A 25,107-nucleotide genomic window follows, 5' to 3' on the forward strand; every position below is an offset into this window, starting at 1 on the left:
TTTTTAAATATCTCCAGGGACGGAGAATCTACTACTTCCCTGGGCAGCCCATTCCAATGCTTGATCACCCTCTCTGTAAAGAAATTCTTTCTAATGTCCAACCTAAACCTCCCCCGGCACAACTTGAGACCGTGCCCTCTTGTCTTGCTGAGGGTTGCCTGGGAAAAGAGACCAACCCCCCCCTGGCTACCCCCTCCTTTCAGGGAGCTGTAGAGAGTGATGAGGTCTCCCCTGAGCCTCCTCTTCTCCAGGCTGAACAGCCCCAGCTCCCTCAGCCTCTCCTCATAGGATCTGTGCTCGAGTCCCTTCACCAGCCTGGTTGCCCTCCTTTGGACCTGCTCCAGGACCTCAATCTCCTTCCTAAACTGAGGGGCCCAGAACTGGACACAGGACTCGAGGTGTGGCCTCACCAGCGCTGAGTACAGGGGCAGAATCCCTTCCTCGGACCTGCTGGCCACGCTGTTCCTGATACAGGCCAGGATGCCATTGGCCTTCTTGGCTACCTGGGTTACCTTGGCTACCACTGCTGGCTCATGTTCAGGACCTTTGCTTTTCTTCCTCTTCACCTCAGGTCAAGAGGTACTGTTTGTATATCCATGAGCTCAGTACCTACTGGTCTCTGAGGAACTTCTGTTCCTCATTGTACACTAATATTGTTCATATTTTTTATGCATATATAATTAATAAACTTGGGGCAAAACTTAAAGGCTTTGACTACATTCTAGAAAGATCATGAATTCTATGTTCTTCGTGAAGCATCATTAAAACTTGCTACCCACGACAACTAATTACTAGGAGATTTTACATTGAAAGGAGAGCTTTCCTCCAACACAGCCTCCCTCCTGATGTTAGAAAAGCAAACATTCGCAGTTAGGCAAATAGGGCCATGTTTCCAAAGGGGTTTTTTTGTGGGTCTTGTGGCATTTACGTTCCTGTTGATCTCCACAATTCAGGACAGCAGTGATGATGTGAGAAACTTCACTACTAGTTTCCAAGAGAAATACCTAGCTTTGGGGAAGAAATGCCCAAGGTAAAAAGATAAAGACAAGGTAAAAAAACCCATGTAGTTTAGGATCACCTTGCACAAGTCTATCAATTCAGGTGAAGGTAGCTTGTAAACTGAAAGTCCTCCCCCACCCCCAGCGTGCAAATTAATTCAGGATAAAGCAATATTAGTGGGAAATAAATGTCCAGCACAGGAGAAGGGAGTTATGAAGTGAAGCTACTCTGCAGCAACTCCCAATGTGAATAAGCCCTTAATTATTTCTAAAATCTCACCATTACTAAGCCATGCTTATAATTTCTAGAGGCCTTGAGTTTCTGGAACAACTGGAGTATGAGATTCAATTGCGTTCACTTCAGTGGAGGATACAGTTAAGTATAGGCACGTTTGTAGGCTTCAGGCTAGTCATTAACTAATTAGTGTATGGGAACATTTAATTTTTTTCCCGTCCGATTTTGCGAAGTTATTTGGCAACATTTGCTTGTGAGCCTTTTTCCACGTTTTTCTCCCTTCCATCCCAGCAAAACCAAAACTCCATCAGAATCAGAAAGTGCATTGCTAGTGTACTCAACTCTCATTTTCCCCTTGCTGTAGACGAAAATATTTGCTGAATTTTGCTTTTTTTAGACATATATATATATATATGTATGTATATATAGAGATGTGTGTGTTGGGTTTGTTTGCTTTTTTTTTTTTTAAAATTACTAGGTTTCAGTGTTCGTTTCCTTCGCAGCCGTGCAAAACCTCCCTTCCAGGCAAAGGGCATGTCGGCGGGAGCGGAGGGGGGCGGGTGGTGCTGCCCCAGGGGAACTACAACCCCCAGTGTGCGCGGCGAGGGGCAGCCGGGGGGGCAGAGGGGCAGGGAAGCGCGGGGCCTTCTGGGAGTTGTAGTCCCTCGCCCCCTGCCTGGCTGCCGGGCCGAGGGCAGCTTTCCAAGCACCTGTCTGTTTCGTGGGCGGTGGCGATGACTCCGCTCGCCACCGCTCCCCTCGGGGTGTTGCAGTGCGGCTGCCTGCTGGCAGCTCGGCCAGGAACCGCTGGAGGAGGCACGGGAAGAATTTAAAGGTAAGGATCTGGCTGGTGTTTGCTGTGGAGCTGGCGGAGGATGTGAGCTGGGAAATCCTCTTGCCCCTCTCTGGTTCTCCTCGCCCCGTGCTTTTTTGGCTGGGGGGTTTCGCCAGGTCGTTCCCCTGGCACAGCGCTGGGCGAGGCGTCTGGGCTTGGGGTGGGTTGGAGGAACATTTTGCAGCGTGGGAGCGGCGGTGTCGGGATGTCCTTGTCCCCTTGCAGCGGTGGTGAGAAGTGTGGCTGTTGGCTCCACTGTGTAAAGGTTAGCGGGAATAAGTAATCATTGCATCTTAGAAGAAAGTGGGGGAGGGAATCTCACTCCCTCTAGGGACTGAAAATCTTCCTCTAGTGAATAATGGTCTTATAACATCCAGCTTCTTGATGAACTGAAGCTTGCTTTCTTTTTTCTTTTTTTTTTTTTCTTCTTTTTATGTTGACTTTCTAGGTCCTAATAGAGAGAAATAGCCAAATACACACTTTGCATAAGTGGCTTTTTGTATAAGGCAACAGCCTTTGCCTGTGTATATTTCCTTGTTCCAGTGCTTCTGCTGTTCACTGAACTGGAAGCAAGGGAAAGTCTCAGGGTGTGAAGATCCCTACAGTGAAAATCCTTGGAAATGCTTCAGTATCATCCTCATGCTTAATAAAACAGAGCCGTTTTCAGGACAGCAAAGGGAGGAGAAACAGCTTTGTGTGCTTCATGGGTCAGGTAAGACACTTCTGAACATTTTGGCTGTGATCCTCTGGCAAGTAGGTGCCTGGGAAAGTATTCCAGCCTTGTAGTTTGTCCTTACCTCTGAGTGTAAATTTCCCGGAGAATTTTGGGAAATACTTTGCACAAGGATGCTCTGCTGGCCTTCCAGGGCTCAACATACATCAGATGGTGATCTCTGATGCACAGGTGCTGGGTGCAATGACACAGTAATACCCTAATGGTCTTTTTTTCAGCAAGTAATTTACTAATTATGCTAAATGCCACATTTGCTGAATGCACTCCTTAAGGTCAGTGACAGTCATTCTCAGCTACAGCTTCTGGGGTGAGAAAGCAAGCAGTGGGCACAATGAAGAATGGAGGAGCAGTGTGAGAGTTTTTAGTTAAGGTTAATGATGCAAGACCCTATTTAAATGCAAAAGGTGAAAGCAAAGACAAGAGTCAGTCCTAGTCAAGGTATCACTCAACAGAAGATGTGAAAGGCAGTTCTCAGTACTGATGGAACTGCGTTGCCCTTTTAATGGTAATAAAGTAGCTTTGCCATTAATCTGAGAAGATTATGGGGAATGCTGAACAGGTCTGGACAATGAGGCAACTCCTGCTTGGACACTTGGCACCTCGGGGCCACAAAGAGGTACAGTTTTTAGGCATGTTGGGTTTATGCACTGAGGGCACCAGGGCTAGTAGAAAGCTACCAGATGAGTAGAGAGCTACTCAAGGAGGTGTCCTTCTGAATCAAGCATGCAGGAATGTTAAACATGGTACCCTCAAGTATTTACCTACAAGGAGGGGATATGCAAAATGAGAATGCTAGAGCTAATGTTTGAGGATTTGGTAAGAAGTACTAAAATTTCTGCCAAATAATCCTTTACCTTACAAAATCCAGCAGCTGTAATGGGGATGTTCATACAACTCATAGGTTTTCATACAACTCATAGGTTTCTGTTGTGTTTGATGCTTTCCCTGTTTACAGTACTAGTGACACTGTTAACATATATATAATAGAAAATAATTTATAGTGGCATCTGAATCTGAAAGCATTCCTTACACTTTTAAGAAACTTTCATAAATGTTAGCATTACTATTTAAAATATAAAAAAATGAGGACCACAGGTACATGCATCCTTGCTGAGTTTTGGGTCTTTCCCTGTATGCTGACATCAGCAACACCAACTTAGCCCAGGGGATGAGAGCCACTGCAGGATTGGCAGCTCCATCTCCAAAGCAGTGGCATGGCTGGGGATGCCACTGAAACCCTGGGGCAGTGCAGGTTCCTGAGGAAGAAGATGGTGGTTGTGGGACCTCCTGTTGCACTGAGGCTTGTGTGGGCAGCAGGAGCTGGGGTTGCCTCCATCCCCTCCCTCCTGGAGGTGCAGGCTGTGCCAGCAAAATGTGGACCTCCCTACTCCACCTTTCCCATCAGGCTGTAATGTCTAAAACAGGCATGGATTTTCCTGTTTACCCAGCCTCAGAGTACCTCCCAAAAAGTGATTGCATCAGGTTTGGTTTCCCTTCCTCATAGATATCAGAAGTTAAACAGGGTGATGTGGCTAATGGGATTATATTGACCCACCCCTGCTATTGCTATGAATACCCAAAGAAATTCTTAAATACCACAGCCTTAATGGGAGTATAGTTGCCTGCCCATCTTTCTCTGGCAAACAGACTGGGGTCTTTTTTATGTTTTTATGTCCACTAATTACTAGTCCAAATTTTGCTCCTTGGTAGTGTTAAAAATCTAGACACTAGATTATATATAGAAGAGAATATACGGGGAATGTATAGACAATAGACATTTTTGCAAAGGATAACAATGTGATTTGCAATGTCATTTGAACAGCATACACATAGCTTTTTTTTTTTTTTTTTTTTTTTTTTTTTTTTTTTTTTATAGGAGGATGAAGGGGCTTGGGGGCTTGTGTCTTTTTCTTACTGACTGTAGAAAGATAACACAACTTTTAAAAAATTGCATTCAGAATCCAACCCCGGTGTGCAAGCTACTAAATTTCAATTGCTGTTTCTATGTCACTACTGCAGTTGCAGTAACTCTGTAAAAGACAAGACAAAAGCTTGCTCTTTCCATTTTGAACTCTTTCAGTCCTCCATTTTCACAGCAAAGGTTACCCTGAGCAATGTGTACATCTGTCTGTTGTGAGTGTAGAAGTACATATTATTCATACCTTGCTGATGTATATGCTGGAAAACAGAAGCTGAATTTATAGCTATATTTCCTCTCTTCCAGGGCTTTTAGAGTCGAATGTTTCAGTGTTTCCATTATAAACCTGTTTTCTGAGGTTTATAACAGTCTTGAAGAGCACAGCAGTCTTGAACCATAATAGAAAGTGTGTAATGTTGCATTTACAATACAGCTGTAACTGCACATTAAGGAGTGTAATCTTCTCAGTGTACCCACAATGCTCCAATAAGGTTAATTGGAGTTACATATATTAAGAGAAAAACAATATTTTACCCTTGGAGATAGTGCTCTCCATCCAGGGAGCTGAGACCATCTCACAGGGACAGAATGTGTCTACATGCACCAGACTTACAAAAAAATAATACCATTCCTTGCTGTACTGTTAAAACACTTGTGGACATCTGCAAAGGCCCCTCGCAGCACCTCACTTGATGCCTGACTGCTTTACAGACTTGGCCAAGAGAAATCAAGGTAAAGGTGACTGGAAGAAACAATTTCATCCCTGCACTATCCCAGCCACAGTCTAAGGTTGTACTTATCTGACATTTGGTAGAAGGCAGCATAAGGGAAGGAGGTAGGGAGCTGGACTCACTGTGAACCTGAAGCTTGGATCTAATCTGTGCTTCAGGCTGAGAGAGCAACTTCACATGAGTGTCAGCAGGGCTGAAATCTTGTGGAGACTAAGTTCTTGCTGTCATGTAATTCAGTCTTCCACTTAACCTCACCTTCTATGTCTAACCCATCATTTTATTGGGCTCACACCCTTTTGCAAGTATCGCTAAACTCAAGCATTCAGAAATCACAAATTTACTCTTAGATTCATGAGACTGCAGGAAAAAAACTGTACATTTTCTTAATTGAATAATTAAAATAGTTGAATTAGTATTTTTGCCCTTATCCTTTAAGTTTCATAGCTTTGGAAATTTTTTTTTCCTTTCTTTGAGGTCTTGACTATCTTTGTTCCCAGTAAAACCTCTATTTGTCACAATTGCACCAAGAACCAGTGCTTTACCAAAAACTGAACTAAGCAAAGACTTGCAGTAGGAACTCAAGATTTGGAAATGCTGGTTTTGTGATTGTGCAATTTTTTCTTCTTACACTTTTTGCCTGCCACCTCACGAGTCATACAGATCTGTGCTACGTGTCTGCTGAGAATGAGAGGGCTGAAGGAATTTCTGTTTTAGTGAATTAAGTGTATTAAGGGGTTAGCAGAAAGAACTGCAGTGAAAAAGTGATGAATGGGAGAGCACGAAATACTGAACTAGAGTAAAGCCATCCATATATTACATGAGCTTTTCTGCAGCATATAAGGGGCTGCAATTTGCATGTTACTTATCTATGCTTCCTTTCATATGGATAAGAGGGCCTTTGGGAATATTTGGTATGATCTACCAACAATTACTCATCATGTGATTCATAAATTTGCGCAGTCAGTGTTTCTCGGATAGGGGCAAGAGTGAAGATAAGGCTTTTCCTTGTCCTTGCATTTGCCCCAGAGTGTGACCACAGCTCTGTGTGTTCCGGTGGGTGCCCCATAAATTTTGTGTTCTTATTTCCGTCTGAACATATCTGGCATGATGGTTCACACTGCAGTTATGGTAGTTTTGCAATATTTACTATGGGGGAACATTTTCAAAGGTAAGAGAGGCAACAGGGCCCTAATCTCTCCCTGCCTGCCTACAGGAATCAAAGCAGTATTACCAAACCCTGCACCTGGTCATCTCCAAGAGAAATTCCCATGTCCCATACAGGGGTATTTCTGCAGCCTAAAAGAAAGGTTTTGTGGATGCCACTGAAGAATTGCTGAAGAACTGGGCTTGGTCCACAATGATTACCTCAAGCTGCCAGGTTGGCTCTCTTTGCAGTCATATTTTCTTTTTGCATGCTGATGTAGCCTAATAGCTTCTGGGCTTTCTGAAGTACAAAAAGCATTCCTGTGACAATTGTATTAGTTTCACTTACTTGATTGGGACCTTTATTTTTCCTTTGTGCCAGTTTACTGCCTCTTCTGTGCTGAGAGGTTGCAATGGCTGTCCTGGTTTTGGCATGTTTGTACCGTCTAATCCATTGCACATTCTTTCTTTCTGCTATTTTATTCATCTCAGAGGGATAATTGCATCCAATCCCTCTGATTTAAGACAATTAGAGATTAAACATAAAGACAGAGCTGATACTACCAACAGTTCCTAGATGGGACCCAATTCTTGTCAGCCTGAGGGCCATAACCCACAGGGACGGTCTTCGTTCACATCAGTGGAGCTATATGTGGAAGCATATGTTATTTGAAAGAAGAGTGGTGGCCCTCAGGTGAAGAATGCTTCTTTACCTCTTCTGAGGTTTGAGGGATTTTGGAGGCTTTCAGTGTCTTCCTCTTTTTTTGGTCATTTTGAGTTTTGACAGGGTGTTGATAAATGTGTTGTATTAGTGAATTCACTCTTTAAAATACCCTACTCCCATGTGTCTGTCGTTATCTTTTCACCTTTTCCCCACCTTTGTAGGGAGCCTGTCAGGACCTTGAGGGCACCTGTCATGGTTTAGGCCCAGCTGAGACAAACCGGACCTCTGCTCCCTCACCCTCCACCCCCACCATAGGACAGGGAGGAGAAAATCCACCTTAAGGCTCATTAATCAAGACAAGGACAGGGATGTTTGCATTCCCCAATTATGGTAACAGGCAGAACCAGACAGGTTCAACTTGGGAAGAAATGACTAATTTAATCTACAAGGAGAAAGTGAAAACATGGCCATATCTTAATAGCTTTCTCCCCACACCCTTCCCTTCTCCCCGGTCCCAGATCCCTTCCCTGCTGCCTCCCCCTCAGGGCACAGGGGAGGGGCAGGGGGGGTTCAGGGTCAGTTCCCCACACGCTGCTTCTGCCGCTCCTTCCTCCTCAGGGGGAGGACTCCTCACATCCTTCCCCTGCTCCAACGCAGGGTCCCTCTCCCAGGAGAGTCCTTCAGGAACCCCTGGGACATGAGTCCCTCCCCCAGGTGCAGTCCCTCTCCGGCCCGGGCTGCACACAGAGTCATGGCTGCTGCGGGAGCAGTCACCTCTCCTGACATGAGGTCCTCCATGGCTGCAGATCCATGATCCTGCCCAGGCTGCTTCCTCACGTCTGCCCGCCTGTGACACTTCAGGGGCTACAAATCCACATTTACCCCACCAGGGTCCTTCAGGGTCTGTTCCACCTGGCCTTGGTGCCTCCTTTACTGACCTTGGTGCCTCCTTTACTGACCTTGGTGCCTCCTTTACTGACCTTGGTGCATTTTCTCTGGCATTACTCTCTCACCACTTCCTCTCTTATGCTTAACAGGTGTCCTTTATTTATTTATATTTATTTATTTTTCTTTTTTGCAGTTTCATTTCTTGAATATGTTACTCGCAGAGGCACATCCAAATCTGTTTGGCCTTGGGTAGAGGCGGAGCAGGGATTGGGACCTGGGGAACTTCCAGCAGCTCCTCACAGGAGCCACTCACAGGCCCCCGCTACTTCCAAAGCATCACTGCACTAACCCAAGACAGCACTGATAGATCTTAATTGTCCTGATTGTCCTCATCTGAGAATTCCACCCTCCCCCCTCCACAAACTTTGCCTATGGTCCCAGAAGCCCCATTGAACATGTGAGTCTGAGACTTCTGTTGCTGACCCTCTGGGTGGCCCCCAGACCCTACTCACCCCTTGCTGTGCCAATGGACCCTGTTATCTGCCTCCTGTGGTCAGCCTGATAGGTCTCGACCCCTTCATGAGAGCTGGTCTATGTGTAAGTTGTCCTCAGTTTTCATCCCCGCCCCCATTCTGGCACTGACAGTCCTTCTCCAGCCTGCTGATGGTTCGTATCATCAATCTGGTGCTTTTGAAAGAGTTACTGAGCAGCACATTCATCCAGCTTTTGGCTTGTCCTTTTCACGAGCAGAACACAGAGCGGGTGGCCACAGCTGTATTCCCTTGACAGGACAGTCAGATCTACCTCTTCTTGGCTGCTATTCTCCCTTTTGTCCTTTCTATTTGTTCTTCGACTCTCCTTCTCCTGCTAGGGCAACTTGAAGGATGCAGTGGCCAGGGTTTCTCCAGCTGGCAATCCAGGAGCCATTGTACTGCTCTGTGCAATGCCAATCACTGTGGCTAATTGTCTCTGAGGTGACTGCCCTGCTTTTAAGAAGGCTGCAGCTAATCTTTCTCTAAAGAAATCTCTTTGTATCATTTTGAAAGGATTCCACAGTAAAAGTATTGAACTGCAAACTGGAGAGATAAGGTAGGGAATACAGTAGCTAGAGATAGTGCATTGAGCTCTCAAAATATGTCCATTAATTGGGGAAAACCAGGGTTTTGCATCTTTCTTTGCACTTTGTAAAGTGCTGAAAGGGACTGGGCTTTATATGTTCCGGTGTCAAGCCCATGAGCTAATGAGTGAAAGGGGTTGATAGACACAGTTTAAAGAATTAATTAATAAACCATTTAGAGAATTTGGGGCTTCTGTTAAGTTTTTAATAGTTCCTTTGAGCTGTCGTCCATCACTGAAATGCTATTTGGAGAATTCAAGCCTTATGTTTGCTATCTAGAGTAGCTTTTCAATCAAACAAAGGAGGTTACGTATTTTTCATGGTGTCTAAAAATTGAACTTCAGAGAAGTAGTTATAGCTTACTGTTTCTTACCATGATACTGTTACAAAGGCAAACACTTATACTGCTCTCTTCAACTACAGGACTAGTCTAGGGAGGGTTCTTAGGCTTTTGCTGTCAATGTGGAGCTATTGATCCATGAACATAAATCCTTACTTATCTCCAGTCAAGTTTATAGGGCAATGACATTATAGGATTGCTTGAATCAATCAAAGTTTCTGAAGCAAGCCATAGAAATATAAACAAGTTACCAATTATTGAATAAAGTCAATTAGCTTAGAAATCCATAGCTGTAGGCAGCAGATGTTACATTAGTTTCTGCTTTCTCTGGAATTTCACTGGGGCTGCAGGATCTTAGTGTCAGTATTAGCAAAGGTAACTTTATTTTAGAAACTCATTCCAAGCTCTCACAGCAAGAGGAAGAAACTGTCATTCCTTTTGACCACAAAATCTGTGCTATTTCTAAGTGGACTTCTTTGAAATAACTAGGATATCTCACAGCTTGTTGCTTTAGAGGGGACTTAGTACAGAGGCAGTACATTTAGTTAGCATAATGAGTTTTTTAGCCCCTGTAATATTGACTGATTTTAAAGTGCCATAACTTTTTTGTCAGCTAAGATTAAATTTCTTACTAAAGGACAAATTTGCATAATATTTTAGCTTTCCTAGAATGTTAAGCTGGGGTGCCTGAGAAACATTTAGGCTAATATAACCAGGTTCTGACTTAGGGGAACCAATTTAAGTATAAAAGTGTGTCTTTCTGTTTCTCAGTAGGGACTGTCATGAAAGCAGCTTCCTTAGTGTGGTTTCACAGTTACTGTGTTTGCCTTTTGAGACCTAGTTCATTGGAGTGAGTTTGTTCAAGGTAGTTCAAGAATCTTTCATGAGCCTTCTGGTGCCTCCATCCATTTTGGAAGCACGGCAAGACCCTTGTAAGAGGATTCCAATGTCTCTGTGGTCTGTCTGCTGAATAGTTTGTCATAGTTTATAATGCAGGAGTACAAAATCATCTGATTAAGCTGTTTGGTCAATCCTTGAACAGGGATAATAATAATGTAGTCAGGTTGTCTCTGTAAATCTCTCTATTCTGCTGCATTAAGACTCTCAGTACTTTGGCTGTTAAGGTTGTTTTAAATATTAAAAAAACACTGTGAAATGTGCCTTTGATCTTTTTGATTGGTGTGCCTTAATGATGTTAAGAATTCATTTTGGCTGTGGAAAGGTTTTTGTCTTTAAGATAAATTAATATCATCGTCAGTTTTGTCCATGGGCTTTGTTAAAACATACACATAAATTAGTCTTTGATTAATCTCAAGGTTTTTTAAGCTGTTCTGTGGTATTTCATTTGCAGTACTGTGTGGCTAAGCTGTCTATGAAACAGAATTTCCTTGATTTGAAGACCATGCTACAAATTTCTATAAAGAAGAACTGCTATGAAATTAAAACTTAACATCTTTCTAGATTTCCTTAGTCTATCATAAAACTGGAGTTACTCAGCCTTAATTAGATTATTATAGACCTAAAACATATGAGGTAGAATAGCAAGAGAAGAGTAAAATTTGGTCATTATCAGGAGTTTGTGGTTAGCCTAGCTGGCTAGTTACTAGCTGCTGAAATACATGAGACTACATTTTCCATTTGATATGCTTTGAAGACAGGTCAAAATCCTTAACATGATTTAGGTCTACTGAGAAGTTGTATAATCCTGCTTTTTAATAAGCTCTATATTTTATGTCTGAATGATACTTGTGTGTGTCAAGCATTGCTGAGGCTCACTGCTCCACTTGTATTCATCTTTAATTTGAAATGCATTGTTTTTGGAAGAGTATTTACAGAAAATATTCCTGGAGTCCTAGCAGACAGGGCTTTAAGGCATGAAGGCTTCTTGAAAAAATCTGCATTGTCTGGGTGCCAGCTTTTTTCAGTGGAGGAACACTTCGACTTCTCACACTTTGCATGCTACAATTTACTTCTCTTTTTTAATATTTACTGCTGTGAATGTCTGTGCAAGCTGAAGCTCTATCTGCATAGGACTGAACTGCTGCTGTCATGTAGGTCTGCCAGTTGTTGGGGAACTCCAAGGCTGCAGTTCCAGTAGTGCTGGGAAAGGAAGGAGGAGATGGGTGTCTTGAGTATGTGTGTTGAGCATATTTGGGTTGATTTTTTTTTTTTTGGGGTTTTTTTTTTTTTTTTTTTTTTTTTGTTGCTGAAATTTGTGTTGAACAAGGTGGTGATCTGTGGATTTCACTTGCCATAGGGGAGACGAGCTCGGATGGCACCGTGTGAAGGAGCTGTGAGCCTTGGTAGATGCAACCTTGAGTGAAGCCTTGCGGAGGCAAATGTAGATTGTGCTGCTGACTCATAGCAGTCTGACAGAAAAAGGCTCTTTCCCACTTCTGCTTGTCTCTGGCTTCCTCCAGCATGTGGTTGGTGAGGACTTCTTATCTTTCTCCATAGTTCTTTGATACCATTACCATAATCAGCCTGACCAGCGTGGCTTCACAAAAAGAACTGGGAGGTTGGTAAAAAATATATGTGTTATTATCAGTTAGGATGGTTTTATCTCATATAAAGGACTTGTAAAGAGAGATGCAGGGCTGATAAATAGCTGGGTTTAATTGCTGTCTGCATCCCTGGCTCCTTTCCCCCTACCCTGCAAAACTGTTTGTGGATTTTTGTGACTCTTCATGAAGCTGAAATCCTTAACTCTGGGATGATAGTTGTGTGTGTGTGTGGGGGGGTCTGTCATGAGGAATGCTCCAGGTGGGTTTTAGGTTTGATGTTGTGTGCCACCTTCTTGGAGGTGCCGAGTTAAAACCCTTCATCAAGAAACAGGTGCAAAGACTTAAAAAAACAAACCAAAGAAAACCCCAACATCAACAAAGGAAAATGATGGCTGTTGGTTTTGGGAGCTTGATTATGTGTTCTCTTCCAAATTGGATGCTGATGAGAGAGCCTATTTTCTTTTGTAATACGTGTGTTTAAAACTATTCATCCCACCTACCTCCCAGTGTGACTGGGAAAAAGTTCCTGTGATTCTTAAAAAAAAATAAGTGAGGTCTGTGCTTGACTCAGTGTTTGCTGATAGTAGTTTTGCCATTGACTTTATAATAAAAAGAGGGCATTAGTCCTCTAGGTGGAGAGAAATATGTCTTTTAATTTAAAAAACCAAATAATTTAAAGCCCAGTGAAACTGGAATATTATTTCTTACCTTCTGCACTTGTGGTGATTGGTTTAGTTTTTTTTTTTTAAAGAGACTTTAAAGCATATGGAGATTTTTAAAATATTTTTTTTTCCTCTTAAAAGTGCCACAAGAGCAGTTGCTGGTTGGGATTGGCTTGTGCCCACTGATTAGTTCCTCGTGTCACTGGTCTTGAATCTTGTTGCAGTTGTGCAGTTGTTCTTTGGAGAGCTCGGCAGCAGCAGCAGCTGCAGCAAACTGGAGGAGCTGTTATTGACCCAGAATAGCAATAGCATTGTTAATAAAATAAGCAAGGTTTTCTGTGAACTAGTGTGCTATTCTGTGGAGCTGATGGGCTGGTTAACACCTTTTATTTATTCTGCAAGGATCTGAGGCTGGAAGGGAATTAACACAGTTGTGAAGCGCAGAGAACTAAAATAGCAGTGATTCAGTTAAAGTAGAGCCAAAGCATCTTAAAATTAAACTCCATTGTGTTAGTGACTTTACTTTTTTGATACCTATATTATTAACTTCTCTGATAAGAACAGGAAATGTAATATAGTGATATTGAAGAAGCCTGGCACATTAAATCGAAGCTATTATCTTGGGGTTGTAAGAGAAGAAGCCACCCTTCATCTGGTGTGTTATGGGAATCAGATGTTGCAGATTTTCTGTTTCTCGAGGTTCTTGTATAATTCAGAAACCTAACTTTTTGTGTTGCTTTGACTTCCTTAACTTTCAAATGGGTTGTTTAGGAAGAGTGGGAAGGCTGCAGTGCATTATTAGTATTTCTAGTTTCTTGAATAACAAACAGTACCATATAGTTTGGGGAATTTTGTCATAGGCAAGAGTGTTTGTTTGCAAGCTGCTGCTGCTGTAATCCTGAAGATTATTTTTTTTAATAATGGCATCTGGTAACTTTGTGTGTAATATGTTTGTGGTCTTCTCTCATATAAATGGTTCGAGGTTTCCTTTGGGGTTGACTTTTTAAATCGGACTGGGTCAGATGCTTGAAATGTGATTGAGGTTTGCAGGTGGGAAAATATGGAAGAAAACCGAGGAATTCCTATACTATGGACAAACTGTTTCCTCAGCTGCACTCAAACTTAGCTGTTCACGTGCAGGTTGTTCAGGGGAGTGTGACAGCTTGATTGTGGCACAATGTGGACTTAGCAGATGTGTCCATACTGATGTTAACCCTGATGCTAGAAACACAGTGTAGCCAAAGTACCTCCAGAGAGTCTGGCTAGTGGTACCTCCAAGAGGGCACTGCACTGAACCAGGAAAACTTGCTGTGGTACTCATGGGCCTGAGATGATATGGCCAGGCACTTCTGTCTGTGTGGGGTGACCAGTGTGGCACGTACTGAGTTATGGACCTTTTTTCTACTGTTGTTTCTTCCTGCTCATTAGTTTGTCTTTATATATATATGTGTGTGTGTTCTAGTAGTCATACAGAAGAATTTCCCCCTACTTCTTCCTTTTAGTTGTGATAACTTGAAGATTACTTGGTTCTGTTCTTTTAAGCTATAAGCAGTTTGGAGATTTAAGTGCTAGCAAAGTTCTATGTTGCAGAAATGCTGTATTTTGGTTACTTCAAAGAATGCCACTGTCTGTATGTCAGGGTACCCCTGAAGGGTCTTAATATTCTTCTTCCATGATCTGTTTCATGGTCAGGCTCTCTTCCCCCACATTTTTTTTTCCCACACTTTTCCCTCTTTCCCCATGCTTGATGCCTAAGAACCTATCCAACAGAACTGATGTCTCAAGCAGTGACTATGTAAATATTTACTGGCATGACAGTCAACAACAGCAGAAAGGGGGGAAATTGCTACATCCTGCCATACAGGGAACCTTCAAATTCTTTCTCAGAGTGTGCAGTCGATGAGAGCAGGGAAAGTTTGCAGTTTGTGCTTGACTTGATGTGTTTATACTCTCTTGGTTCCTGTTTTGTTGCAGATGTCACTCATATAGCTGTGGAAGGCTTTATCAGCTCTTGAGGAAACTTTCCCCTGCACATATATTCACATCACTCAAGCCTGGAGCTTTGGTGGAGGAAAATGGAGCCTGTAAATCTCCTGGCATTTACCTCCATAGAAATGAATAGTACAACCATCACCGTGGCTTTGCTGGTGGTCTTCCTGGCCCTGCTGTATTGGTAAGTGATAAGGATGAGATGGACTGCAAATTAGACAGAAAGCCTGATGAACCTCCCTCAACATCTATAGAATCTTTTATTCTTAAGGTGAAACTGGAAGAGAATTGGCTAGAAGGGATGTGAAGGGGTTGGTTTGGGTGGAGAGACTGAAATAAATGCTTACAAAACTCATTATGCTTCTTAGAAAATTCTCTGCTTGCAATATTTTCTCTTAAGGGCTTTCCCAGCAAACCACTAAGAAAAATTGTCTTAAAAATCAGGAGCTTTTATTGTTGGTGTCTGTAGGTGGCAGGAACATTGCTGCTGTCCAGAAAGAAACAGAATACTTGTTACAGGGTCTTGTTGTACTGCTTCTCTGTACTATGCTGCACTCTTGCTCCTTGCCTGGATTCTTGGCTTAAGTTAACAGACACTTTCACTGCTGCTTTATTTTCCTCTCTTGTTCTTTCCATACTGAGTAGTGGACACAAATCAGAATAATAGCAGCCCTAATGGTAAGCACAGTAGGCATTACAGTGAACTGTGCTAAAATAAGGAAAAACCCCTCCCTGTCCAGATAATTTATTTCAGAAATTGAATTAGCTGAACTGGGAGTGCTTTTCTAATTGCTTTTACTTTAATACCTTTTCAAATACTGCTTTCCAGTCAACCCATGTTTTTTCCATGTGCTCAAGAAAGTTTCAGGGACAATGGTAGAAAAAGAACCTCTGATGAAAACCTGAAGCTAATCTAGAAGAGAATTGGTGATGGCACCACAAATTTAGCACAATTATAATAGACTAAATTATGGATAATTTCTGTATCTATTTCTTCATTCTTTGACCCTGTTGAGCTTTGTTCAACTTCCTTGCATGTCAAAGGAGGATCTAGAGAGACTAAAAAAGGCTCTTTTTTTGTCGAGCTAGTATTTGACATGTGTTGCCATCTCAAGTAGACTGCTTTCTTTAAAAGATCTGCCCAAATCATCACAAAGGTCCAGCTCCTTCTCCCTTTGTATTTTAATGGGGAAAAGAATTGCAACACTAAATGTTTCAGTAAAACCATGCTGTTTAGCTGTGGATCTCAGTAAACTTAAGAAGAAGAGGGGAAGGGCAAAGGCTCATTCACAGTTCAGAAGTGCAAGAGATTGTCTAGTGAAATCTGGCTGCTTATGAGACAGCTGAAAGGGCCTGGTGCTTCCTTGTAGTGCATGTCAAGAGGTGCTGAGGTCTCTGAAGACACAGAGCTGCTCCATGTAAGTAAATGTAGGGTACATTATGATGCATACTTCCCTAGAGCCTCATTTTCTGTTTCAGTTTAAAGAAGGCTGTTCCTCTCCTTGAACTGAACATGGCAGTTTAGTGCAGACTGTGGTCTTGCCATAAACAAACCTACCTCAAATTGCAGGCTGAAGTCAAAGTTAAATGAGGCTCTTGGCTGTGGACAACCAGCTGCTGGATTGACTACTTACTATATAAGTTTCAAAAAGCCTAATTTGGGAGTGAGGTGGGAAATTGTCTTACAGTAGAGATAATCCACTCATTGTTTCTCCTTTCCTAGCTGAAGGCAAGTTCAGTGAAGGCATCAAGTAAAGGAAGCTGGAATTTTATATGGGAAAGTGTTTTATACTCTTAGCTGCCAATGGTTATTACTAACCAATCTTGTTGATCTACAGACACAGGTTGATTTTAAGTAGCTTATTAAATATGGGTGCCTATAGTGACTCTTCTGATGGGAAGCTGGTGTTTCTTAAACTCAGAATAAAATGTTCTGGAACATATCTGTGGGCTGCTGGTAGGTTTGCCTGCTGGCTGTGCTATTCAGATCCATTTATTTCAATAAAATGCAGTGACTGAACCTACAAGGTTAATGATTTGGTGCTTATCTGCAAGGGTGGTGGTTGTTGTTCAAACCTGTCAATCTATAAAGTTTTTCAGGTGAATGAGTCAAAACCAATGCATGCTCACAGCTTCCTTCCTTCATGGCTGAAACCTTGGGTTTGAGGAATTGTTTAAAGACCATGTAAAGGGCTGCTAATAGAAATGCAGGTCCCTAATTCTAGAGAATGTTTTTATTATGCTCTTGTTGCATACCCTATTGTCTGGCTCTTCTAGAAGTCAGAAAACACAAGTGTCATGTATGCCGGAATAATTATAAAGTAATAGCTCTTCAAATTCCTTTGATGTTTTCATTCTAAGTCTTATTCTCATTTTTTAATCACTTCTGAATTCTTTTTCTAGCTATCTCTGCCAGTGCTGTATCTTTCCAGAGGGGCAGTCAGGAGGGGGAGGAGGAAAAAGAATTGCTGTTGTGTATTGCAAACAACAGGCAAGGTTGTCCACCTTGATGGTTGTAAAGGGCTTACAGGCTAAACAGAAGGCATTTGCAGGTAAAGAAGAGGGTTGGTAGATCTAACTAGAAACATAACATGGGGATAGCAAGTATAGTGTTACTGAGCTATTTTCCTGAGCATGATTTTTGTGGGTGGGGCTACTCTGATTTTAAACTACAGCCTTGAGGTGCTGCCTGTCAGCTCAGCCTCAGTTAGAATGTGTATTGTAAGACCAGCTGTGATTTATCACAGTTCAGCTGGCGGGTGGTATCTTGTGAAGCTGTGATAAGACCAATGTCTTCACATTTTTGGGTAAGGTGAGGTCACATGAAGCAGGCAGAGAAGCAAGGGTTGACTGAGAAAAGGAGGAGGGGCTGTAGCTGCATAAAAACAAACTTCTAGAGAAGATGCAGATCTTAAGAGGAAACTTGGATGATTTAGACTATTATTTATGGTACAATGATGATCATCAATAACTTTATAACAAATCCTCTAATAGCACACTTCTGATTTCTCATACATTGACACTCATGTAATAGGAAGGTGATGCTTGTAGTGTATTGTGTCAATTTTGAGTCAGTGGAAAATTCAGCCAGTATAATCTCTCGGTGTTTATTTATCCTCCACATGACCTTAAGTTCTATTAAATTAACTGATATTAAAGCTCATTGCTGGGGACATTGGACTAAATGACCTTTAAAGGTCTCTACCAACACAAACTATTCTATGATTCTATGTGCTCAAGCCTGCTTGCTGTCCTTCATTCCTGAAGAACTTAGCTGTCTGCTTCCCTCACCATCCTTACTGCTTTCTCTCAGTAGGTCAAAATCTCTTCCCACAGACCTCATCATGGATTCTTTGGAGGCTGTTGCTTCCTCATTACTATTGGGATGGACAGTGAAAATGCTGCTATTTTGACAACAGTAAGGCATAAGATGGCTAAGTCATAAAGCTCACTAATACCAGTGGCTCAGCTCTGAGCACTCCTAAAAAATCTCCTGTCTGTGTCCCTCTGACCTACTGTGATTTCTACCAGCCAAACTGATTATTAGAATAGTTTTGTTAAAGAGCACTTTCTCTGTTCCAAGGACTGCTTTCTCTATTTGCTTAATCTCTGTGAATCTCATTTTTTTCAGGCCTGAAATAAAAACAAACACTCAAGGGATGAATGAGGTTAACGTTCACAAATCCCAGTGATATTCTCTACTGAAAAACAGTAGTGTATCTATGCAAGCTATTGTTCATTTTCATTTCAAACATACACTGAGTTGGGTATACTGTGCTTGGTTGTAGCTGCAAACATTGCTTTGTGTCTTTCTTTTTGCTGTCTGGGAAAATGTTTGATAAAATGAAAGCAGGAGTTTATCTTGCTTTAAAGTTTAATGTACCATAAGCTTAGCATTATGAAGAAGCTGTCACAGCATTCAGATACCTGTGTTCAAACTGGATTATCAACCCCTTGTCTAAACAAACCTGGGTTTTTTTAGAAACATGGAGGTTGGATGGGAGGTGTTTGTTTATGTTTGTAAGATACAGGTCTAATTGCATGCTTTCAGGAATAGAAAAACATATCCTACTGGTGTTCTTTTCTGTTTCTATAAAGCTAAATCATTCAGAAAGATGCTATTTTTACCAAGAAATAATATTATGATCACTTGTGTTACAGACACATATGGAGGGACATACAGACACATATGGGTTCCAAAGGATCTCGATGCTGTCCACCCGTTGCATAACAAGTCAATCCAAATGTGCCAAAGAATTTGAAGCCTCTGATCAAAAAGAATGAAAACTAAACTAGACATTTGCATGGGAATACAAATGCAGGGAATACTTAGACATGGGGTACAGCATGTGTTAGAGTTCATCAGTTGATACCATAACAGTATCAGACCACATCTGAAGTTAATCTTGGATACTATTGCTTGTTCGGCATTTCTTTACATGTGTGGTTTTGGAAAGGACTCTCAGCAAAAATAAAGCTGAGAGATAATTTGTCTCCACATAAAAACTTCATTCTGATTTTGCAGAACTTTGCTATTTGGGCTTGAGTTAGGCAAAACGAAGATCAAGTAGATCTCAGGTATTTTGTTTGGTTGTTTTTTTTTTTTTTCAATTTTTTTTTTTTCCAACTAGGTGTCACCTAAAGCTAGATCTTGCACCATTTTTTGCTTCTCAAAAAGATCAGTATTTACAAATTCTAAAATTTTGTTTGGTAGTGTTTCATTTCTAGAACTCTAGGCTTATGGTTTGGGTGCACGTATAGGGTTGTTCTCCCCAAGGCATCCATATAAGGCTCCCAGACACATCCAGTATCACACAGTACAAAACTTGGATCCTTTCAGAAAAGGAGTACCAACTGTGTGGGTAGGCCCAACCTTCCAGTTATCACTGCTGCCATCAAAGGGAAGGGGCTGCAAGAACCCCTGTGGCTGGAAACAGGCTTGGGTACAGTGCACCAACATACATCCATAGAGATGATACAATCATGGAATTATTTAGGTTGGAAAAGACCTTTAAAGTCATCAGGTCCAACCAATAATCAAGTGCTGCCAAGTCTACCCCTAAACCATGTCCCTAAGTGCCACATCTACACAGCTTTGAAATACCTCCAGGGATGGTGACTCCACTACTTCCCTGGGCAGCCTGCTCCAGTGCCTGACAACCTTTTGAGTAAAGAAATTTTTCATAATATCTAAGCCTCCTATGGTGCAACCTGAGGACATTTCCTCTTGCTCTATCACTTGTTATCTGGGAGAAGAGACCAGTGCCCACCTTGCTACCACCTCCTTTCAGGTAGTTGTAGAGACCTATAGGGACTCCCCTCAGCCTCCTTTTCTCCAGACTAAACAACCCTATTTCCCCCAGACACTCCTCATAAGTCTTGCGTTCCAGACCCTTCACCAGCTTTTTTTTGCCCTTCTCTGGACAAGCTCCAGCATCTCCATGACCTTCTTCTAGTGGAGGGCCCAAAACTGAACACAGTATTTGAGGTGTGGCCTCACCAGTGCTGAGCTGTACAGCTTGGCCCTCATGTCAGGTTCAGAGAGGCATTGAAAGGTTCAGAGAGACGTCCTAATCCTTGGATGTTAAACCATGATTGTTTCCTCTGCTGGCAGAAGCTCCCAGACAGTGAGTGCTCAGGGTCTGGTGGTTCTGCTCTGCCGTGGGGTTCTGCCTTCTGGGTGCCCACTGGACCTTGGAGCTAGGCACTCATGTTATGGTCCCTATTGAGTTTTGCCCTGTTAACTACCTTGTAGCTGCTCGGTTTGCACTGAACCCTCCATCAGGTTTACAGAGCCAGAGAGCAGGGATGTTTTGTTTTGTTTTTAATATTCTATTGACCCCGTTTGGTTTTTTCCCCCTAAAATCACCATTATGCCAGTGGATGTCATTCTGTTTCCCATCCAAGTGGCTTATGAAAGCTAGTAGGATAACAGAAAATACCAGCAAATTGCTGTTGATGACAGAAAAAACCCAACAGATTCCAAATTGTCTTTGTCACGCAGCTTTACATCAAGCAAATCTGGAATTCCCACTAAAGTGTCAAACATAATTTGATCCCACAGCTGTGCAATAAGTGGCCTTCTCTTTGATCTAAATCAAGCATCTCTAGGTGAGCCTGAGAAAGAGCAGAGTAAGATACTGAATTATAATTTGGAAAAGTGCCACACCACAAATGACTAAAGACTTTCTTTCTCTGAAAGAAAAGGTAGATTTGGTCATCCAGAATGAAGCCCACTCAGTGCCCCGATTATGCTGCTTTTAAGTGAACAAAGGTTGTTTGGTTTTTGGGTTGTTTTTTTTTTTGAGAGTGTAAGTTTTTCATAAATTTTTTTTCAGCTTTAGAGTTAAATTTTCTGTAATGTCCTCAAAAGATATTATAGCACCTTGGTTCTGATAAATATGGCTCAGCCTCTAGTTATTCTTCACTCCTTTTTGTCTTTGCATCAGGCTTGGTTGATAACAATGCTTTGTGTGTTTTGTCCTTATTTCTGTCTCACAGGTAAGTAGTGCATTTGATTACCATACCTTGCTCTTTTGTGGGGAATTTTCTACAGTATGTAATGGAGCTGTCTGAAAACTATATTAAAATACAATATTGACATATTATTGAGAGATTGTCTTTTATCAGTTCTCCTTGACATACCCGAAACCTTTAGATGGATTTTTCTGTTATCTCCCTAGGTTTGTTTTTGACTTTTTTTTCCCCATCAAAAAGAGTTTATTGTTCCATGAGCTCAGTGTGTGCTAACTGCTCAGAAACATCCAGCAGAAAAACCTCAAAGTATTTTCTGGCTTGGCTCTGGAAATGTATTTAGTTCATTTTCACAGGAATAGTGGAGGACCTTGAGAAATTTGTGTTCAGTGCCTGTCTTTCCATTCCCTTTCTTTATGTGTCACTGCTTACACTGGTGACAAATCTGTGTGTTTATTTTACATAAATTTTGTATGGCTGGAATGACTGTACAGGTCAATAAGGATAGTGGAGTTTTAGTGCAGGGGTCATCTGGCATGTGATAGATTCTCTGTATCTATTCCTCTGGTAGTTTCGTCCCTGGCCAGTCCCTTCTTTCACAGTTCTTCAGAACCTGTGAGGTTGCTGGTCAAATTTATTAAGGAACAGGGCAAATGTGTTACATTGGTTTGTTTCTTGGATAGGAAAGGAGTTGGAAACTTCTCCAGAAACTGCTAGAAAAGGACTGGGAAGTTGAGTGGGAACAGAAGGCTATAACTCTATATAAATTTGAAGTGGGTCAGTACAGATTGAGGTCAAGCACGTTTGGCAATGTTGAGGCTGGAGGAAAGAAACTGATTTGAAATGTATGTTGGGAGTAGGGCATGGGGCAGTGGCTGGATGTGACAAAGTGAGGTCTACTTCTTTAGAAATAATAGTTACTTTTGGCTACTAGAAACCTTGTGATGCTTGTTAGAAGTTGAGGGGTATGGAAAGGATTAGAAGACACAGGATGCTGGAGGAGGTGTGTATCTGGTAACTGTGTGGTCACAAGCTCCTGTTGTATGAATGCTCTTGGATGAGAACTACTGGCAGAGTTTTGAACCTGTAACCTTAAGTGTTCTTTTAACTTCCTCAGTAGCAATAAATCTGATGTAATCTGTGCATGCATGTTTGTGGTTTCTCATCCAAAAAGCTCCAAAGAGCTTTTATGTAACTACCCTCTCAGTAGAGCTATAACAAGATGAAGAGGTCATCAAAGCACGTGGTTTGAAATGTGGGAAAGACATGAAATACAGCCACACTGGGAGAGGAAGGAGCAGCTAAAGAATCTTCAGTGTGTTGCATGCTAGCATGAGGGACACAGAGAGAGGTGGTCAGGACTGCAAGAACTTGTTTCCAAAGCTATCTGTTTGCTCTCCAAAGACTTCAACAAACCTGTTTTAAGACCTGAAATACTCATGATGGTCTGAGGTTCAGCAATTTCTTCAAGGGAGACCTCAGTATAAGCTTCATGGCAGGAAGACTATGTTTATACTGTATGTTTTATGTTTATTTTAGGATAAATTTCAGTGAGTATAGCACTGATATTCTGGATTGTTTCATGTCTCTGAAAGTTATGGTGTATTGTGGCCAGCATGGACTCTGGGCTGCCCAAGTATTTCCTCAGTAGCTGGTCAGGTCAGAGCTCTGGCTGAGTGAGAGAACACAGTTTTAAGAAGAGCTGAGACCCCTTGGAGATTCAGGAAAGACTTCAGATCCACTCTGTATGTAATGAAGCAGCTCTGTTCTGTAGTGATGTTCAGCAGCCTTCACTTCTAGATATGTTTGCTGTCTCATCTCCTCTTAAGAGCTAAGAATAGGTGGTATGAAGATAAAGGATGCTCAGTTTTGTGATAACTATTCCTATCTATGGCAACAGACCTTGAATCTTTCAGATCTCAGAAGAATAGTATTTTAAATTTTGTTAGTCTACTAGAAAATTTCAGACTTCAGGTAATTTGTCACAGTTTGGATACCATCCACAGTAGTTACGTTTTTAAGCTTCAGAAAGTTAACGTTATTAGCATTAGTTAATGAATTAGTGGTTTCACAATTAATTTCCTTTTCTGAGATACGACTTCTGCTGATTACAAATGGAAGTGCTGTCAACTTGAGTGCAAAACCAGTCATCTGATGTTCTCCTAGAACAGAGAGCCCTGTTGTTAAATGAAAGAGACCATCAGATCTTGGGTATCAGACACAGAGGAGTGAGGAGCCTCCCCAGAGCAAGGCTGCAGTGTGAGCTTGGAGTATCAGCTGTGGACACAAGATGGTGGAAGGACTGTAAGGATCTGTGCCTTTGCAGGCCGTGCATCTCATAAGGCCTGGTGTATTTACAGTGTAAGGATCTTCATCCTGCCAGGACTAAGCCTGGGATTTGAGACTGGGATTTAAGTAGTTTGTCCCTAACCTGCATTCTCAGCTTTGGAAGAAGCAAGATGTTAACAAGCATGTAAAAGAGACCCTTGTTTCCCTGAGAGCTGGTGACTCAGTTCCTCTTTCAAACCTTGATTATGTTGCTGATGGGCATTTTTTTGTTTAATTTTTGACATTTCTAGGGATTTTATGCAGTAAAGCCTTTTCTTTCTTCTCCCCCCACCTTTTTATTTATGTTCCAGAGTGAGAGCATAACCAAGATCTGAGCTCAGTGCCATTTTATATTTTGAGCAGAGATAAAAATCTCATTCCTTCTATAAACAAAACAAATCAACAGATGATGCCCAGGAGAACCATTTCTCTATAGCCATTTTCCTCCAGCTGCTTTCTATTCTGTGCAGCTAGCAATGCACCATATGAAATACTTGTATGCCTTTCTGTGTGTGCAAAACACAGGTTTCCTCCAGACAGTGGCAGCTCCATCTTAAAAAAAAAAAAACAAACCCAAAACATAACACATTTTTTTCTTTTACAATGCTTTAATAACAGGATTACAAAGAGAGATGAGATGTTTGGTTTAATAGCATATAGCTTAGCAATGCAAGAGAATATACTGGGGGACCTCTGCAGTCACAGCTTCTGGGTCTTTACTCTGAATGGGTTTGGACTGTTGCCATGGGAGGATGAGGGGCAGAAATGATCTGAGTGAGACTGGGCCCATAATAAACATGGGAGGGTATAACAGTACAGCCAAAATGCTGGTTTAGAATTTGCTACCCTGTCTGTGCTTCTGTGTGTCCCTATGTTGCTGAGGAGTTCCTCTCCAGTGCTGCAGTGGCTTTGGAGCCAGGCTCAAACCTGTTGCAGGAAAGAGTCCAGTAGAAGTCAATGAGAAATGACACCTCCTGTTGGAAGCCCTTGTTTGAAGGCATCTCATATTTTTCTGGTTTTGTTTTTGTTTTTGGTTTTGGTTTTGTTTTGTTTTGTTTTTTGTTGGTGTTTTTTTTTTTGTGTGGTAAGCTGTTGAGAGGCCAAAAGCTGTGGATGGAGGAGGGCTAAGGCCCAGCAGCCCCATGGGAGGAGATGGATCACATACAGTAAAGAGCAGAGGGTACTGGATGAGAAGCTGGTAGAGAAAGTGCACAGTGCTTGGAAGCAGTTGCAGGTCAGCCCTTGGCAGAGGTGTAGCTGGAGGTGTCTCTTATCCCAGCAGCATCCTTCTGCACATCTCCCCCTCCTGAGCTGTGCCTCTGTATGGGAGGAGAGTAGCTATCCAGATGTTCCTAAACTGAGGCCTGGGGGAGTAGTATTTATCCTTGCAGGGGCAGGGAAAGGTGATAAAAGTTTGAGCATTGCTGGGTTAATGGACTGTCTTTTTGCCATAAATAGTCAGTAGCCTCTGAGATACAGAGGAACTTGGAGCTAGCAGAGAGGCAGGAAGGCTGTAAAATTTGGCAACACTACTTCTGGTCATCTTGA

At 42.0% G+C, this 25,107-nt stretch overlaps 1 protein-coding gene across 5 annotated transcripts in view; it reads left to right on the plus strand.

Moving 5' to 3' along the window:
• Window positions 1-1,967: 1,967 nt before the first annotated feature.
• The window catches only part of TBXAS1 (thromboxane A synthase 1), a 243,014-nt gene continuing 219,874 nt past the window's right edge, over window positions 1,968-25,107 (plus strand). For 2 of the 5 annotated variants that reach the window (XM_071727781.1, XM_071727811.1), the window contains exons 1-3: window positions 1,968-2,068; window positions 2,612-2,780; window positions 14,743-14,941. In XM_071727781.1, coding sequence (XP_071583882.1) covers window positions 14,844-14,941 — 98 coding nt within the window. In that variant the 5' untranslated portion in view covers window positions 1,968-2,068; window positions 2,612-2,780; window positions 14,743-14,843. Of the gene's footprint in view, window positions 2,069-2,611; window positions 2,781-11,894; window positions 12,121-14,742; window positions 14,942-25,107 lie in introns of those variants that run through there. The other 3 variants (XM_071727805.1, XM_071727797.1, XM_071727789.1) reach the window with 3 other exon arrangements.

This window comes from Heliangelus exortis, chromosome 1 (assembly GCF_036169615.1).
Source record: "Heliangelus exortis chromosome 1, bHelExo1.hap1, whole genome shotgun sequence".
In the NCBI taxonomy this organism is placed as follows: Eukaryota; Metazoa; Chordata; class Aves; order Apodiformes; family Trochilidae; genus Heliangelus; species Heliangelus exortis.